Raw genomic sequence first — 18,871 nt, 5'->3', positions numbered from 1 at the left:
TATGTAAGACTAACAATTAAAGTAAAATCATGGTTTTATAAAATTCTCAAATTTTCCATTTACACAACATCAATTTAGTGTTAATTTCGTATCACATTTTTAAATGGTCAAAAACTTTATCCCACAAAAATGTCATGCTTTTGAAATATCAGTAAATTATAAGATATTTTTGAAAATTTAAGAAATGCATAAGTATACGGGAATTTCATTCTTTTTAGGAAACCAATTCAGTAGTGAGTTAATAAAAATATCTTTCCAAACCAAAAAATTTTATGCATGAATATGTTTAAGATTTGTCTCTTTCTTGTTATTAAATATATATATATATATATATTTTTTTTTTTTGAAAAAATGGGTTCATAACATTATTTCTTGAGAAACAATGCTATTCACAAAATTTGAGAGAAAAAGGAAATATTTAAGAAAACCAAATACATGTAAATAACGGAAAAATATATTAAATTGACTATATTAACTGTATATTATGTGAGCCCGTTTTAAGATTATTTCCAAATTTATTGAAGTGTAGAAAGAAACAAAGTATATATTATAACATATATACATAGTTATGTATAAACGAAATATTATTTACAAGTTAAACATTTCCAAGGATTTTCTGAATTTTAAAATTTAACATATATAAAATGTAACCCTTACCAAATAATGAATAAATAAATAAAAAGGAAAAATTTAAAAAAGGGAATATAAAACGAATTGAAAATATATACTTATATTGTATGTCGGTATGTACATGGATCTATAGATATGTAATCTGTTTTTAACATTACATATATTTTTTTATTTTTATTTTTTATTCTTTGATATACTGTAATTCATAGCATGAATAACGATAACAAGAAAATGATATCAGATAAAATTAGATTGCAGGTATTGAATAAAATATCTTTCGGTTTGTTCAGATTTTTGGTATTATAACGTTAATATAATTATTTAATCTTTTAAATAAAATGCTGTCGAATAACTTCACTTCAATTGTTTCTTATTATAGACTGATTCTTTCTTTTTGATAATGGTTTAAGGGTGTGATCATCTATCTCGCTATTTTATTCGCGAAAGTGAGAAGAAAATGAGTAACTACGAGTATCATATACTTGTATAATGTAATTTCTAAGTGAGAAGAATTATTTGGTATTGCGTAAATTGTTTTTTTCTAATATGAATACAAAAATTATTCACTTGGTTTTGGAAAGGGTTACAGTCAGTCGATATGTTGAAAGATGAAACATCTGAACCCTTTACGAATAGATAAGGGTTCAGTCGATAAATTGAGAAATGAAATATCTATAAGAAAATACTGAGAATTCTGATTTGAAACTGAATAAAAAATGAGTAAAAAAGTGAGATATACGATTAGGCTGTAAATTTCTTCTTCTTCAGAATTTTTTGGCAAACTCAATAAAATAATGTCATTTTTCGTTCGTGGGATTCTTAGGTATACATTGTAATTTTTATAATATCTTATTATTTATTTCTTCCTTTTAATTTTTTAATGTGCTACTACATACCATTTTTGTAGTACTCCTTCTTTAATGAATTCAGGCTAATACTTGCCACATATCCAAATAAAAGTTTGGCTCCTCTGAATTTGCTTAGATTAAAAAAATTGTTTTTTTTTTCAAAAAATTTTTATTTTTTCAAACGATTAGAAACAGATTCTCATACCACAGCAATTTCTATCTGAAACATATTTGAGTAAAGTTATTTAAATGTTTATGATTATAAAAGAAAAAATAAATTTAAAAATATTTCAAAAACGTTATTTATTTCTGCATGATAAACATTTGAATGCATAGATAATGTTTATTTGTATGTTAATACTCGTATGTATGTTTGGAAGTATTTATTTATATTTATCATGGAATATATTTGTAGAAATGAAAAGCTAGAAAAATTTTTCCTGTACAATGTTTTTAAATCTACCACATTGACTTAAAATGATATTTAAATAAAATTTCAAAAAATTCAATATTGTTGCAATTATAAATTTTATTTAAAAAAGAAATATAAATATTTTAGTCCTTTCAATAAAATTTAATACAAAATATTTGTAGGGTTAAGCTTCCATAAGAAAATAATTTATTCCTTTCATATAATCCTGGAGTCGAATACTGCACGAGTTTAATCATTTACTGAAAATTCTAAATTTGAACTGGGTTCTTTTTTTTTTATCGTTATCAATATTCACTATTTTTGGTAGTGATTCTTGGCGATTTCTTCAAAATTATATTTTACATAAAATACATATTTTTTTTGAATTTATGTAAATTACTGCGAAACACAATACAACATGTACTACAGAAAAATTATTCATTTTAAAGCGAAAAAAGGATTATTTTTTATTTTAACGCATTTATTTGATGCTAGAATAACTCCAAGAGAATAACTCCAATTGAAGAGTTCTTTTTTACTTTAAAGTGTTGGGATTTTATTGTCTGAAATGCAATGTGTGTAGTAACTTTATATCCGTACAAATGTATGTTCGAAGGGTATACTTAATTTTACTTACGGTTTGTGATGCTAAGAAATAATAGACTGAGATATAGACTTAACTGTATTTTTTTGATCAGTGTCGAATTCTGACTTGATTTTACCATGTCCGTCCCCACGATAACTCTAAAACTAATTTGTGTTTACAAATTTTTAGAAATGATTTCTAGCAGTAAATACCGGAATCTTATTAAATCGGATATGATTGCGATACTGGTTCGAGAAGCTGTCATACAACTTCAAAATTTTTTTTGACTATATTTAAGAAACTATAGAAGGTTTATGGTATTGAAATTTCGCACAAGCGAATACTCGTATATTATTAGGGCTATTGTGTTTGATCAAAGTCATTGAAATTGTTAGGCTCCTTCTGGTAGTTTGCATATCTCAGAAATTGTTCATGACATAATTTTGAAAATTTACACAAACTAATATATTGTTAGAGCGGTAATGTTTGATAAAATTTCTGGTACAAAAAATATGTTTCATGCTCATGATAGCTGCCTTACAACTCCGTAAGTTGCTTGTTCATAGCCCAGAAACTATTAAGAGTACAAAACTGAAATTTCGAACAAAAGAATTTGATGATGCGGCCATAATTTTCGGGAAAACTTTTTTACATTGTATGGGTTTTTTATATGGCAACTACGACATATGTGTGTATAAAATAGCACTAAATATCTTTACCATTTATTCGTACGAGTTTCACAAATTTGACACATGTAGTTTCTTAAATTTTAATTAAATTTCGTGATTTCGTTAAGAAAAATGTGCTTTGCCTTAAATAAAATAAAATTTTTTAAAATTTATTATCATCTCCAACTCCTAATTATCATTTTGTGTTACCACTTTTACTTTTTATTTAATTTAACTATTTCAGTATAACTATAAAAAATGAAAAAGAAATATAAAATTAAACAAAAGAAATAATCAACTTTATTTGTTCACATTTTTTTTTATTTTATTAATTCTAACTTTATAATTTTATTAACTTTCCACTATAATTATAAAAAATTAAAACTTAAAAGGATTTCATAAGTTTGTCTGTGATAATATCTTGCTTTTTTATATGATGACACTTTTATAATTGCATATACACAAGCATATATAACGTGTCTCAGTTTTTTTTTTTTTTGTACTTTAATATTGTAATATGTCACCTATATTCAAACTCAAAAAAAAAATTAAACTTAGACTCTTGAACAATATGAAAAATATCTATATAGTGTATATGTGATTGTGAGATAGAATACAGCGTGTTATGTATGTATAGAAAAGCAATTAACGAGGAAAAAATATAGTTTTATTAAATTTAGAAGTACCTATACGTATATGTGTGTGTATTTTATTTTTCCTTAACTATAATATTAAAAATACTTAAGGATATATATAACTGTTATATAAGACAACAAATTTTAGATTGAAAAACTTTTGTTTTTCATTTTCAACTCTTTTCTTTGTTTTTTTTTTTTTTTACCTACTTGTTTTACTCATATTTATCTTATAAAAGTTGTTAAAAAGTTTTTTTTAGAAATTTTTTTTTTTTTTTTTTCAAAAACTGAAAACTATTTTCTATGTTTTTTTTTCTATACTTTCATTTTGTATTTTTATTTTATGATGCGTGGTTTTTTGGTTTTTATGTGTATACCTATACTATATACATATAATAAAGAATATTAATTCTACCTATTTCTATTTGCAAAGGTAAAAGAAGAAATATTCAAACCATGCGAGCGTACAGATTAAATTTTTTTTTCTTTTGCTCGCTCTAATTTGCAAAAAGCTTTTGAAAACAAACTACATATATCCAGTCTAATACGTAGATACACACTTACATATCTATATGTTATAACGTATATGTATAAGGTTAAATACAGAAATAAAGTCAGATTTTATAGGGTATGTGTATGTGCATCATTATGATATAATACACAAAATAATTGCTGTATAGTCATAAAGTTTAAGACTAAATTTATCTAACAATTTGTGCATTTCCGTGAATGGTGTTTAAATTTTTTTCTAAAAACGGTATGTATATTCTAATTATGGTATAGAAACTCAAAATTCTACTCCGATACGTAAAATATAATTCCGAAATGGAATACGGGTGGGATGTATGTTTTGTACATTAAGATTATTTTATTTTAGTAAGTGATTAAGATCGTTTAAGGTTGAGGTATTAATTTTAATGTTATGAAATTTTTTGTGATATTTCATAATTTTCCATAAAATTTTCGAATTTTGCCTTAATAAAAGATTTTCCAACTGTTTTACTCTTTTTTGTTATCGGCTTCATGTTAATATTCAAAGAATAATGATCGCTGCAAAAGCTGTTGCCGAAATTTTTCAACTGAAAATCTTGAAATTTAAAATCGGACTTCTTAACTAAACGTGCCAACTGACATGCTTTCAATAATCATTTAAAATTGAGTTTTAATTTGTTTACCGTTGATGATTTTAATAATTTTTGATAAATTTTTTTTTTCGATATGCGATACAAAATTATTAATTTTTGTTAGTAGTACGTACCTAACTCAAGGAAACTCATTCAACTAAAAAAAAAAAATTCTAGAATTTTAATAAAATTGAATATGTACATACATACATATGTGGATGTTTATTTAAAAGTTTTCTATTTATTATTTAGTTTTAAAGGATTAATTAAAAACTATAAAAACATACATGTGCACATACATACATACATAAACCTATTTTATATATTAGTTATTACTCATTTATAGAAAATTTATGTATTATACGAAAAAAGTATGAAAATATTTTTTTTATTTTTTGTATAATTTTCTAAATTTTAAGCGTTAATTGAAAATTAAGTATGTATATGTACTTACATGAATGTTAATATTTGTATATATATATTGCGTACGCCATTATTATCTTTTTTAACACTATGATTACCTATTCAGTTTTATTTATATAGAAGACTACACAAACACATAAATGCAATCCGTGTGTTTATTATATTTTCATTTTTAAATACCTATGCGATATTAATTAAATTGTAATTAAATGAATTATAGATTAAAGTGTACTTAGAATATAAAAGATAATTTCATATATGAAAAATTACACTTCACTTTCACCTCAATAATAAGCGCTTTTGGTTGTTGAAAGTGATAATATTTTTTATGTCTTCTAATTAAAATTTATTCAATCTTAAATTTGTATAAACTATAAGCGATCATATTGTATAATAGAAATCGTATATAGTAAAGAGGACTGAAATTGGTTTTTAAAATTTAGTTTATTAACATAGTTCTCAATTATTGCACCCTATAGAGTCATAATTTTGGTTTAAATTTTCAAGTAATTTTTTTTTTTGGAAAATTATTAATTAATAGAACATTAATGTTAAAATGGAATATTTGTAACCAAAAATAAATTTTCGATTAAATTATTAAGATGATGTATGTATATGTACATACTCTAGCAATATCCCTTCAAAACCAAAAATATTGTATGAGAAATTAAAGAGGCTAAGTATTTTGAGTTTATCACAATTTTCCAAGATATTTAGTTAACTATTATATTTTGATTTTTAAATGTACATATTTACGAGAAATATTAATATTGAATCATAAATTTAATATAGAAGACATATACGAGTAGTTTCATTCTATTTCTTAGCTTGTCATACAGTGAAACGTGACTAATATAAAATTAAATTTTATTAAAACATACTAACAATATATTACCCAATAATATAATACGTATGTAAATCTATATAGCTACATATAATATGCTCTCTTAACCCTGCTCTAGATAAATTTTAAACTAGAAACATAATTCTCAAATTCTTCAACATAATATATGTATAACAAAATTAATAACTATCTCTCTTACTATATTTGTAATTAAAAACATTTTACTTTAAATATAATAATTTATTATACTCGTAAAGTAATTTCTAGTAGTATATATTTATTATTAGTATATATAATTATATATTACATTTAACTAAATTAATTTATATTTTTGGTTTAATATAATCAAGAATATTATTTTGTTTCACATCAAACATAATGTGAGTATTAATTAAATTTAATTCATATTCAATAAATCGATATCGTCAATTATAAGATTTTGATCTGCTCTGTTTTAGTAATGCATTGTATAAATTTTTGGAAGAAACTAAATGAATTGTTATTACAGATTATCAAATTACCATTTTTTAAACAATGTTTGTAATAAAAAATTCTAAATGTGCTTGATTACACTCAACTAATTCGGTTTTATTACAATCATCTACTGTAATGGTTTCTATCAAGATTTATCGAATTGAAGCGCCATTATCGAATTGTTCAGAAACATTTTCACAAAATTTTTAGTTCGATTAAATATCAATTAATTGTAATATTTTGAATTACAATATTCTTAAAACATTGAAGTTGATAGAATTAATTTATTTAAATTATTACATACAAAAATTGTTTATCCTTTAATGATTTCCAATTAAAGTTAATTAAATTTGAAATTCTCCACACTATTTTTGATCTGTCTATATAATTATAAATTTTGTTCATTATCTTAGTGTTTTGATTTTATTATATTTAAATTATATATTATTATAAAAGCCTTCATCTTGTAATTTTGTTTAAGAACAAGGATATAATAATAATAAATTTAAATTGCAGAATAAACTGCAATCATTATTTAAATTGACAATAAATTTTCTTATGAGGTCTTCTTTCAAAATCTCTAACTAAATGATGGTAGATTATTTAAATTGTTACCAAAACGTATATAAAAAGATTTATTAGAAATCTTAATAATGTAAAACCATTATTACCGTCTCAAATTTTTAGATTTATAGCTCTATACATATTTATATATATATATATATATATATATATATATATATAAATTTTCTTTTGTGTGGAGGGAGAATCAAATATTACTGTAATGCTATATTCAAAATAAAATTTATTTAAATGATTTAAAATTTTGTATTAAGGAAGGAAATTTGAAGACCATTAATAACTTTTTTTTTTGGTTTTTATTTTGTTTTTTTTTTTTTTTGCTCAATTTTCTTTAACACAATAAATTATTTACTTATGTTGCAGGACACATTTTTCAATTTTTGTTTTTTTTTTGTTTTTTGAAAGGATCCATTGATTTTTAAATTTTTAAAACAAATTTATCAATATTTTATATAGTAGATGATTGTGTTAGTTGTTTAGATTATTTAACAAACAAAAATTGGATAGCACTTTATTAGAAATGGTAGGCATACTTAAATAATTTACTATAAAATTAAAATTAGTTATTAAATTTGAATTATTATTAAATTAAAACAAATCATAATAATTTATTAGCCACGTTTTTGAATTAATGAGATGTTTTGAATGAAACGTAGAGAAAAATTAACTTGAAAATGAGAACGAATTTTTGTTTGAAAGAAGGTTATTTGAACAATTTTGTTGGCTTATTTATATTTGAATATTTGGCATAGTAGCATTCAAATAACTAACAGAACTACATTGGGTCTAATAGCAAATTTAATTTAAAATTAGGAAACTTTTGATTTTTATCATATTATTTTCACAACATGCTCTGGGAGAGAAATCAATAACAAATGACCAATTTAATTACTGTTTTTGAATATGTTTTTGAATATCTTAATAATGTCGATAAAAGAAACAAAAATTTTTTGTGTTTTTTTCATTTTCTCTGATTCTAATTAGGACAAATTATATTGCTTGTAAATCAACCCCACAAAGTAATTATTTTATTATTGAATTTTTGATTATTGAATTATATTTGATAAAGTTAATGTCATAGCTACTATAGGATATACATGTATGAAAATTTTAAATTTAATAATAAGTTGATTTTATAACTGTTATCATTATTTAATGTTATCTGGAATATATTTATTCCATTTGGAAGAAGCAGCAATTGCTATTTACATGAAACCAACTTCTAAGCATCACTGTTGGATAGGGCAACTTCAAATATTTTCCAAATCATATTTGATCGGGTTAAAATAAGAGAAAAATTTTTCTTTTGTATAAATAATAAAAAAAATGAAAGAGCCAACATAAATGAAAAAAAAAAGAACTTTGACAAAAGATAAAATGTGTTGGAAAAATTTTATTTGTCCCTAAAGAATGATAAGAGCTTGTATTATTGTTTTGCTTACGTACACAACAGAATGTTTGTATATTGTATTATATACGTACACATGCATGTCTCTTTCAATTTTAAAAGTTTACATTAGTCCTTTTTATATTTTAACAGTATGGAAACTTTTTTCAATTGAAGGTTGTTTAAAAGAGTTGATTTCATTTTTGATTATATATTTTTCTTGTCTTCTCATCTTTTAAATTCGGTGTTTGATATACTATTCTATTATTTGACATATGAAGCCTCTTGTTCTAATTTTCTTATAATATAAAACATATAATAACGTATTTACGTTTGATTTGCATTTTTCTACATATTTATCTATTCTATTTACATATTTACATATTTATCTATTACTCTATTTGATATCTAATACAAAGTTTTTAATTGTGTTTTTATAAAAAAAAAATCAAAATAATTTTCATTGATATTTCATCACATTGTTTTATAAAATCAAACAGAAATATTCATAATCAAACTCCAGCTAATTAATAGTTAGAGTCTTAAATGAGCTATTTTTAAAGTACTGTTCTTTGAAATTCCCGCTTTTGGTTTTCTAAATGCAATTACATGATTTTCCTTTTTCCCCAAGAGATTTTGTATTGAATTTCAAATACCAACTTTATATATCGAATAATAATTAAATAATGCATAATTGTAAAGCCAAGTGAACACTTGTATTTACATATATAAACAATATTTATCTATATATGCGTAGAATATGAATAGATACATATCCAAACGTTTTTTTTTTAATATTTGATTTGTAAAAAGCTTTCACCTCTTCAACAGTAAAAAAAAATAAACAAAAGATAAAAATTATCAGAGAAAAAATACCAAAACATCCTTTAGTTAAATTGTCCTTCAAAGTTTATTTTTCTATATATAACATGCTTTTGTTATTTTTATTTTGTCACATAGGATATTACAATAAGAGAAATGACAAAAGGATAATACAAAAAAAGGAAGATTATATAAAGTAAGATGGGAGCATTTAATTTTTTTTCTCTTTGGATTCCTTTTTAGTTTTGAATTCGTATCCAAGCTTTCGACTCCGGTTACAAAAACAAAATAATAAAAAAAAATAAAAGGGGAAAAGAAAATTTTCCAAAATGTCGGAATGAGAAACCAATTTCATTTTTTGTCTTTTTGTTTTTTTTGCACATATATTTTTCTTACCATTATTGTATTTTTCGAATGTTTATTTACATTCATAAATGCGTATCTTCCTGCGTACACAGGAAATTTTTAAAATCCTTTGTAGCATAAAAAAAAAAACCCTTTTTATCACTTGGCATCTGAAATTTAATATTGTTTGCACAGCTATTAAATCAGTTTTGAATTTTCCTTTTTGTTAATTTTAAAATTTTAGAATAGATTTAAAATGAAATAAAAGAAAATATTGAAGAAAAAAGATTAGTTATGAATATATCGCCTGTTTTGACAAATAAGTTGTAACTGGAGACGAGGAAAATACTAAATTGTAAATCTGTGTAAATTTTAAAAACTAAGGGATCGCTATGAAAAATAATTGTTTCTGTGAAACTATTTTAAAAGTTACATATACTTTTTGTATGAAAAATGAAAAATTCGGTAATCATAAGAAATACTATGTAATAGCTAGAATAAGTACTATGTAAGAATTATGCTTTAAATGAAATTTTTTGCTCTAGTGCAATGTACTCATTTAATCTCAATAACGATGAAAACACTATTGTGTTGGTTTTATTTTAATATAGTTCATTTAAACACTGTAGTACTTTAAAAATAAAATCTAAAGAAAATTACGAAACTGTTATCATTGTATCCCACGTTTCGAAAATACGAAATTCTCGAAGTTCAATCTCAAAGAAATCAAGAATATATTGTATGTCTTGGAAGTATACTATTCGCATAATATTGTATACATTAGAATTTTGTGATTTTTTTTTGTTTTTTTTATACTTGAACGATTATCAAGCATGTTCTTTAGTTTGGAAAATCCTTTCATTCTATTATAATAATAAAAATCTTACGTTTTATATTAAATCTTAAAATAAATACACGTATATACATATAGAATTATTGCATGTATGGAAAATTTTTCTTATATAGATTATTACAATGAAAATACGTGTGAAAAATAAAATCAAAAGTGCCTTACATGAAATTTCCAATATAAACACACGACAACTAACATACATAAAATACATTATATTGAGAAAAAAAAAGTGAACAATGAAATTGAAATATTTAAAAGTGTCAATATCATGCCTCCACTTTTTTTGTATAACAACACTTATACGTATACGTATATATACTAAAATAAATATCACGACTTACAAATATACCTAAGAATATAAGCCTGTCATTCCAGAGCATGTATGAGTAATAGAAAAAGGAAAAGAAAAAAATTCTTAAACATAATATAAAAAAAAAACAAAAGGAATGGAAAAATCCAATAAGAAAACAATGTGAAACAATAAAAAGGAGGGGATAATATATAAAATTGTTAACCTTCAGGTGATGACTTAAAGTGTCCCAGAGAGAATGAGATAGAGTAAAAAAACCAAATATATGTATGAAATCTATACGCACATTATATATTATGTAGGTAAATTTTTTATTTCCATGTGATAGATACAATGTTTTACAAAATTAAATATTGGCAAATTTCAGTTATACGTATGTAATACGTTATATACGTAAATATCTATATTTATATTTTTTATACGATTATTGAAAATATTTATATAAATAGACGCTTGTAAGAAATTTCATAGGAATTTACTTTTGATTTTGTTGGATATTTGAAGCCCTCTCATAATTTGAAATAAATATTTGATTTTAGTTGTATAACACTTCGTAAAATCACAATGTCATATTTTGAATTATTGAATTTTGAGCTAGTATTTTTAAATGGATTTTGATAATAACACGTAGTTAATATTTAAATAAGTATAACAGTTTAGAATTTTGATTTCTTTTTTCATTTTAGAAAAGTTTTGAAATGGAAATAATTTGATTTAATTGATAATACGGACACTCTGAAAAATTTATTATAGAAATAAAATAGAAAAAATGTAGTTAAAGTAATCTGTTATATTAATAAAGTTTCCTTCAAATAATGAAAGTGTCCTTTTTGTTATCATTCAAATATTAAAATTCGATATTATTTATGATGATGAATTTTTGAAATTTATATGAAATCAATAGATTTTTCTATGAAGTTCTTCATGTGATCATTATATTATGTGTACATTTCTTGTTGTGTTTATGTTCGAAATGTTTAAATATTTAAAAACCCTGTAAAATGACTTTTAAGAGAACACAAAGCATATCTATTCATTTGATGCAATATCAGGATTCTATACTCATAAAAGTAAACAATTTTGAAATTCTGAATGACAATGAATTTATTGATGTGTTAAAAATGATGTTAAGATTTCAATAGAAATAATTTTTTTGTTTCTATATTTAAATCATTGTTTTCGATATCTAACAATTTGTAAAACGAAATTTATAATAGAATTTTAGAACCAAAATATGCTTTAATATAGTATAAGCCTATGAATATGACAAGTGGTTTTTAAATTTAAATTAAAATTTACTTATGTAGTAAATTATGTAGTAATAATAAAAAAACATGATAAATATATACCCTTCTAATAAAAGGGAGAATATAAAATAATAACCTATTTCAAAATTGATTATTTTTTAGCATTAAACATGTGTCTAAAAAACGAATTAAATTTAACTATAAGTAGAATATTCTTGTATTTACGAATTTCAAAAAGTGATAATTGGAGAGGAGGTAGAGATGGAAATTTTTTTCTAACGAAATTAACTCTTTATTAGTGTCTAAAATCTGTTAACAACCTGCGGTCTAGGAGAAAAACGATATAAAAAATTTGGAAAAAACGAATTTTATATATTATAGCGCTAAATTTTAACGACCATTTTATTTTTTAATGTTCCAATAATGTGGTATGTTACGATAGAAAAAGCCAACCACGACTTTTCTGCAAAATTTAAAAATTCCTTATGATGTCGCTACAATGAGTTGTCCAGAACAGACAAATGGACGTAAAAAATTGACGTAAAATCTTTTGATGATGAAATTTTGATGTCTTGATCTTATGAATTTCAAATTGCATTACAACTACCAAACATTGTCATGCAGTTACGATTTCAATAGTTCAACATTAGAATCAGTTGGTATTTCGCACCCCAATATTTTAAAAATTTTCTCCCAATATTTTAAAAAATCCTTTTTTTCTCATTTAATATTTCATTTCGATCATTGAATTATTCAAAATATTGTCCATTCTCTTCCTTTTTCAATACATCACGTTTAATGTGAAAATATAAAAATCTTTTGAAAGAAAATCAAATTTTTTACATATCTACAAATATATGTATATTATACGCGTACAACATTATCTATAAAGAAATGAGAATATTAAATAAAAATTAAAAAAAAAAGGATATTATGTTAAGTACTTAAAAGCCTTAAAATTTTCAACTTTTATCTGTTTTCCCCTTATTTTTGATTATTTTATTCTTTTCTATATTTGAACATGACAAGGGTTGATAACCCAAAAACTAAGAAGAAAAAGAGATAAAATGAAATATGTATAAATAATAAATAAAAAAAAAAATTAATATAAACTATCCCTAGTTTTGTCTCAGCAACAACCTTAGTTCTAATAATAATTTTAAATATATGTGTATCAACTTATTATACATGATAGCTGAAAATGATAAATTACAACTCCATTTTCTTTATATACATATTTATATACAAATACTAATAGATATTCATGAGATTTTACCGTTTCTTAAATAATAATGTTATTATAAATGCGTTTATATATACATAAGAAAAAGGACATTTTTTATTTTGTTTGTTTATATTACAATCTAAATACCCATAAAATGTAAAGTATTATGTAAATTAATATACATATGCACATACATATTAACTATATGTATATATTTGGAAAATAAATAAAACTACAGTTTTTTTCTCTATTTAGAGAGATTAACATTATTTGATCTTAAAATAATTTTTTTTTTTCAATGAAATCTATAGAATATTTGTTATCTTGAGGCAAAAAGAATACCATATAATAAATTCGTACCAAAAGGATTCATTTCCTTCTTTTAGTTCATTTAGAAATAAAACAGTAAATATAATCATATAAAATAAAATCTAAAACTTTTTTAATATAATATTATATAAGATAGTTATGCTTAAAATTTCATCCCCTAATGTAGGAAGAATTAAATGTAAAATGTAGGTAGTATATCCTGTATAGATACTTATTTAAATTATTTCCTAAATTAACTTTATGAAAATACTTTTAATGTTACCATTAAAAATATGTCATCGCACTAAGTGTATGTATATCATAATATAATTATAAATAGAATAGCGCATTTCATTTAGTGTAATATATATGTACATATGGATGTTCCGTTATTTTACCATATTACCCATTGCATTGCAAAAAGATGTCATTTAATATATTCGTTCTAGGTAAGCGTAAATAAAATATTTTTAGCTAGATGTCGGTCTGTGAAGCTATTCGAATATCTCAAGTTCGGCTGGAAGAATTTTTATGAAAATTTATACCTGAATTTACTTTAGTTATCGGGATTCATAGAGAAATTAATAATCCAAATACCTTGAAATTTAATATTTAAATGTAGTGTATTGAAGGCATGAAATAAGAACTTTCACTAGAACCCGAGCTTAAATTTTTTGACCTATCTTAAGAGCTAATTGACAGGATTTAAAATTTAAGTTCTGGTTTATTTGATTTATTTTTGTAGTCAGCAAATACCACAAACACGAGATTCACTGACAAAAAATGAGCAAATTCTCTTAAAGTTTCGCTATTGAAATATGTGTATGAAATTTGACAATGTTGCAACATTAAAACTACAGGTGAAAAAAAATTAAGTTCTACTTTTTAAAAATCCATTCAAAATAAAGTTTTTCCACTCCTTTGTCTTAATACAAAGGGAAATTTTTTGTGAGTTCCGACATCGGTAAAAACGAGGAAAAAAAAAATTTCACTAAAGTAAAGGACTTGATAATTTTGACGTCATTCAAGTAAAAACATAAAAATAAAAGCATGAAATTAATAATTTTTTGTAAATAATTTGTAAATTATTTTTTTTTTTATGTAATCATAAATGTATTTTTGTTGATGTGTTCTGCATGCATGTACAAAATGAATATCATTTTTTAATTTTCTCTCTCTTTTAAAAGAATAAAACAATTCATTTATTTTTTAATATGAAAAAAAGAATTTGTCTTTTTTTTTTTTTGTTTGGTTTTTAATCTACAATTTCTTTTTATCAAATAGATGAAACATGTCGCTCTGATGAATTTACATGCGGCAATGGTCGTTGCATACAACGTAAATGGATTTGCGATAAAGATGATGATTGCGGTGATGGTACTGATGAAAAAGATTGTCCCGCTCAAGAATGTAATCCAAAAGTAGATTTTACATGTGCTGATGGTGCCTGTGTATCAAAGAAATGGAGATGTGATGGTGATCCAGATTGTCCTGATGGTTCAGATGAACATGTAAGTAAAATTGAATTTTTGTTTTTTAATTATATTTTGAAGAAAATACTTTTCTGTTTCAAAAAATATTTTTGCACATCTGAAATTTTTGGCAATTACTATTTTCCTTTGTTATCCGTTTAGGTATAGATTTTATGAAAATTTTCAATTTGAAATAAATTCGTGATAAATAATTTACATACAATAATATTATGGGAAATAGGAGAAATTTCAGCACTTGTAGATTGATAAAATGTTGTTTCTCATATTTGTACTCTTTCATAGTCTTTACCGTTGCAAACTGTACAAACTAAGAGTGAAAAGATATTTAAAATGAATGTAGATTTTATTCATTCCGGGCGCTTCACACATAAAATTCCAAATATTTCTCCTATACATTTCCAAATAAGAATATATTTATAAATATATGAATAAGAATATTTTTAGAATATAAAGTGATAAAATATTTATGTAAAGAATGGTTTCGTATTAGGAATGTGTAATTTGTTTTACAAAATCAATTTAAATTTATAAATTTATCAGTTCAATATTATTATCTTTAATGTAACTATTTAATTATTTATTTGTATAACAAATGTATCAGGGAACAAAAGTACGAGTGCATTCATATCATTATTTTAAAGTAAAGGAAGAAAAACAAATAAGGCAAGCAAGTTTAATAAGGAACTTTAAATGGAAATTTCCCAAAAGATTCGATATAAATTTAAAAAGAAACCATAAAAAAACTAACAAGAAACTGAAAATTCTCATAAAGGATTATTATCCAATAAAAGTCCAATTTTCACTAGGAAAATAAAACAAAACAGAACAAATGAAAAAAAAAACACACACACACACAAATTGGAAACTAGACAAGTGAACAATGAACAAAATAAAAGTAATAACGATGAAAGTCATAAAAAAAAATAACAAAAAAAAAACTTAGAAAACAATAGAAGTGTTAGAGTCATCGAAAATTCGATTTATTGTATATTTGAAATTCGATTCGATTAAATTTATTCCTTTTTCAATTTTTTTCTTTTTTTTTGTATTTTCTCTTATTACTTTACTATATACTCTTTCTAATGTTGCTTAGGTTTCTATATACAGATAATTTTATTATGGGTCATAAAAATTGGACTCAAGAAATAAAAATAATAAAAGGATTTAATAGGATTTATCATCATTACATATATTTACACATTATACACTTACATATGTATATATACTATTGCTATATCGTATAAATTGCGGAATTTATATACGTTAATGTTTGCACGTAAAACATAGATTAATATTATAAGAAAGAAATTATGACTGTTCTATTTTTAGGCAATTGTCTAATTCTTTTTATTTTAAATAAATATATTTACAATGTATGTATACACATATGTATATGTGATATATATATGTATATGTGTAATAACGAATTTTACGTTTCTGCACGAGAATTACTTATAACTTTATTTATAAAAAGTAATATTCGACTATGCGTATAATTATAACGGGATTCAAAAAGGATTCTTATAGTTATATATTAAAATTTATAAGTGTTTGTAGACATATTTAATTTGAAGCATAGTGTTAGTGCAGTAGTAAATTCGTTTTGACCATTCCACATGATTTTAAATTAAAAGTCAACTTCAAGTACTTCAAGTATTTATCATAATCTCCTAGATTCTAAAAATCAATATAAAAACCATAAATTTTTTTTTAATATCTACATATATTAAATATAAGTGAAATATGTTTTAATTCTATAAGAAAAAAACATTATTACCTTGAATTTAACAAGAAAAACAGAATTATTAACATTTTTGTAATGAATTTACATAAATTATTCTATTTAAAGGAATTTTCGCAGGGTCAAACCAATGGTTCGTATTGTAGTACTTTTCCCTTCAACAAGTGAAAATACTGCTTTTAAAATACAGTCTATGTGTACCTAGCACATTGCATATTAAAATTATTTTCATTCATAAACGAAGCTATTTCTAGGATTGCATATATTTAGGATGAACGTTTTATGCAGTCTTTGAAAAAAAGCAAGAATTAATTTAAAGAGGGCTTAACATAACGCTCGATTTTAAGGGTTGATTGTGTGAGTTAAGAAAAATTGTTATATGTTTTAATGTCACGGAAATTATCGTTAGCCTTTTGCGTTTATGGAAATTTGAAAAAACTTGCGTTTTTGGAAATATAAAGCGTCAAAAATTCAAATTTTTTCAAATTTCAAGAAGCGAAAAATTGAGAGGGGGTGGAGATAAGAAAAACAATTTCCCTCAAACGAAAAAAACTATTTATTAGTACCTAAAAGCTGGGATATAGAAGAAAAACGACATTAAAAATTTGGAAAAAAAGGATTTTAGATAACAGTAAATTTGAACGTCCATTTTGCTTGTTTTTAAGTTTAACTATAGTATGTCCCGATGGGAGAAGCAAGCCACTGCCTTTCTACGTTTGCAAAATTTGAAAAATGCTCATGGTTTCATTGCAACAAATAGTTCAAAAAGGCCATTTTTAGGGTTTTTGGGAGGGGGGGTACAACTTCTAGAGAGGGGAAGATAGGTAAAAATTTTCTTCTACAGAAATAAGTTTTTAGTAAAGATCTGAAAATGCGCATATAAAATTTCAGCTTTCTATCTTCAATGGTGTAGAAGTTTTGTAAAGATGTCCACGGACGAACGGACGGACGGACAGAGTGAAACTAATAAGCACTTTTTTTCAAAAAATTCTTGGAAAAGTGCTAAAAAGCAGATGATGCTAAATGAATGTATTAAGACTTAGTGATTGTAAATGTTCACCTTTATAACCTTGAAACTTATTTTGCATTGAAAAATATTTTGACATAACAATTTTTAAAGTGAAAAATTCTTGTTTTATGTAAAAAATTTTTTTCTTTAAATGTTTGATTTTTTTCTTTTCTTTTTTCTTTTATACTGTATTCTGAAAGAATTTTGTAATCTTTAGAACATGAAAATTTATAAAAAGGATTAGAATAAAGTTTTCTATTAAAGAAAAATGTTATTTTTTCCATAAATTTAAATAATTTAAAAAAAAAATTTCTCGTGTTCTTTAAAAATTTTTTATTTTCTCTTTCTCTCCCTACACTTTTTGTGTGTGTGTGTGTGTGTGGAAGAAATAATAAGAGACATTTATCTTTTTTTTTAAACCAATTATGACACTTCTGTCATATTCATTTCTCTTCTATATTTTAAAGTTTGCATCATTTATTTTTTTCTTTTTTTTTAATTCTGTTATTTCAACCATATTATTTTTACCTAGAAATTTATCTAAATATATAGGGATGCAATAATATAATAAATTATTTTATGGGTGGTGTACAGTAATGGTATGAAAGCATTAATATAGGTGAAAAAAAGTAAAGTTTAAAGAATTTTTGCTACTCATTTATCAAAACATTGCGAAAATATTAAAAAAGAAAAATTTAATATTTGAACATTAAAACTTTAGGATACAATTTCTTGTTTTAACTTGTGTTTCCTTTAAAAATATTTACATTTAATCTTATATATATACGCATGTTCTATAATCTTATAGAACTGATAGTTTGCAAAAACAAAAATTGTTAGATAGGAACTAATAGTATGAAGTTTCACTTAAAAAGTTAAGGACTTATGAAAAACAGCTTCATTA

General features: G+C 23.3%; 1 protein-coding gene across 6 annotated transcripts in view; it reads left to right on the top strand.

Annotated features, from left to right (window-relative positions):
* Nucleotides 1-18,871, top strand: part of LOC129610626 (very low-density lipoprotein receptor-like) — a 162,540-nt gene that overhangs the window by 91,276 nt on the left and 52,393 nt on the right. For all 6 annotated transcript variants that reach the window (XR_008697100.1, XR_008697101.1, XM_055523253.1 and 3 more), the window contains one exon: nucleotides 15,009-15,235. Coding sequence is in view for 4 of the 6 variants with exons in the window: in XM_055523253.1 (XP_055379228.1) it covers nucleotides 15,009-15,235 (227 nt within the window). In the remaining 2 variants the exon portion in view is untranslated. The remainder of the gene's footprint in view (nucleotides 1-15,008; nucleotides 15,236-18,871) is intronic.

This window comes from Condylostylus longicornis, unplaced genomic scaffold, assembly GCF_029603195.1.
Source record: "Condylostylus longicornis isolate FDR11 unplaced genomic scaffold, ASM2960319v2 ptg000045l, whole genome shotgun sequence".
Lineage (NCBI taxonomy): Eukaryota > Metazoa > Arthropoda > Insecta > Diptera > Dolichopodidae > Condylostylus > Condylostylus longicornis.
This window is presented reverse-complemented; position numbering and strand designations above follow the sequence as displayed.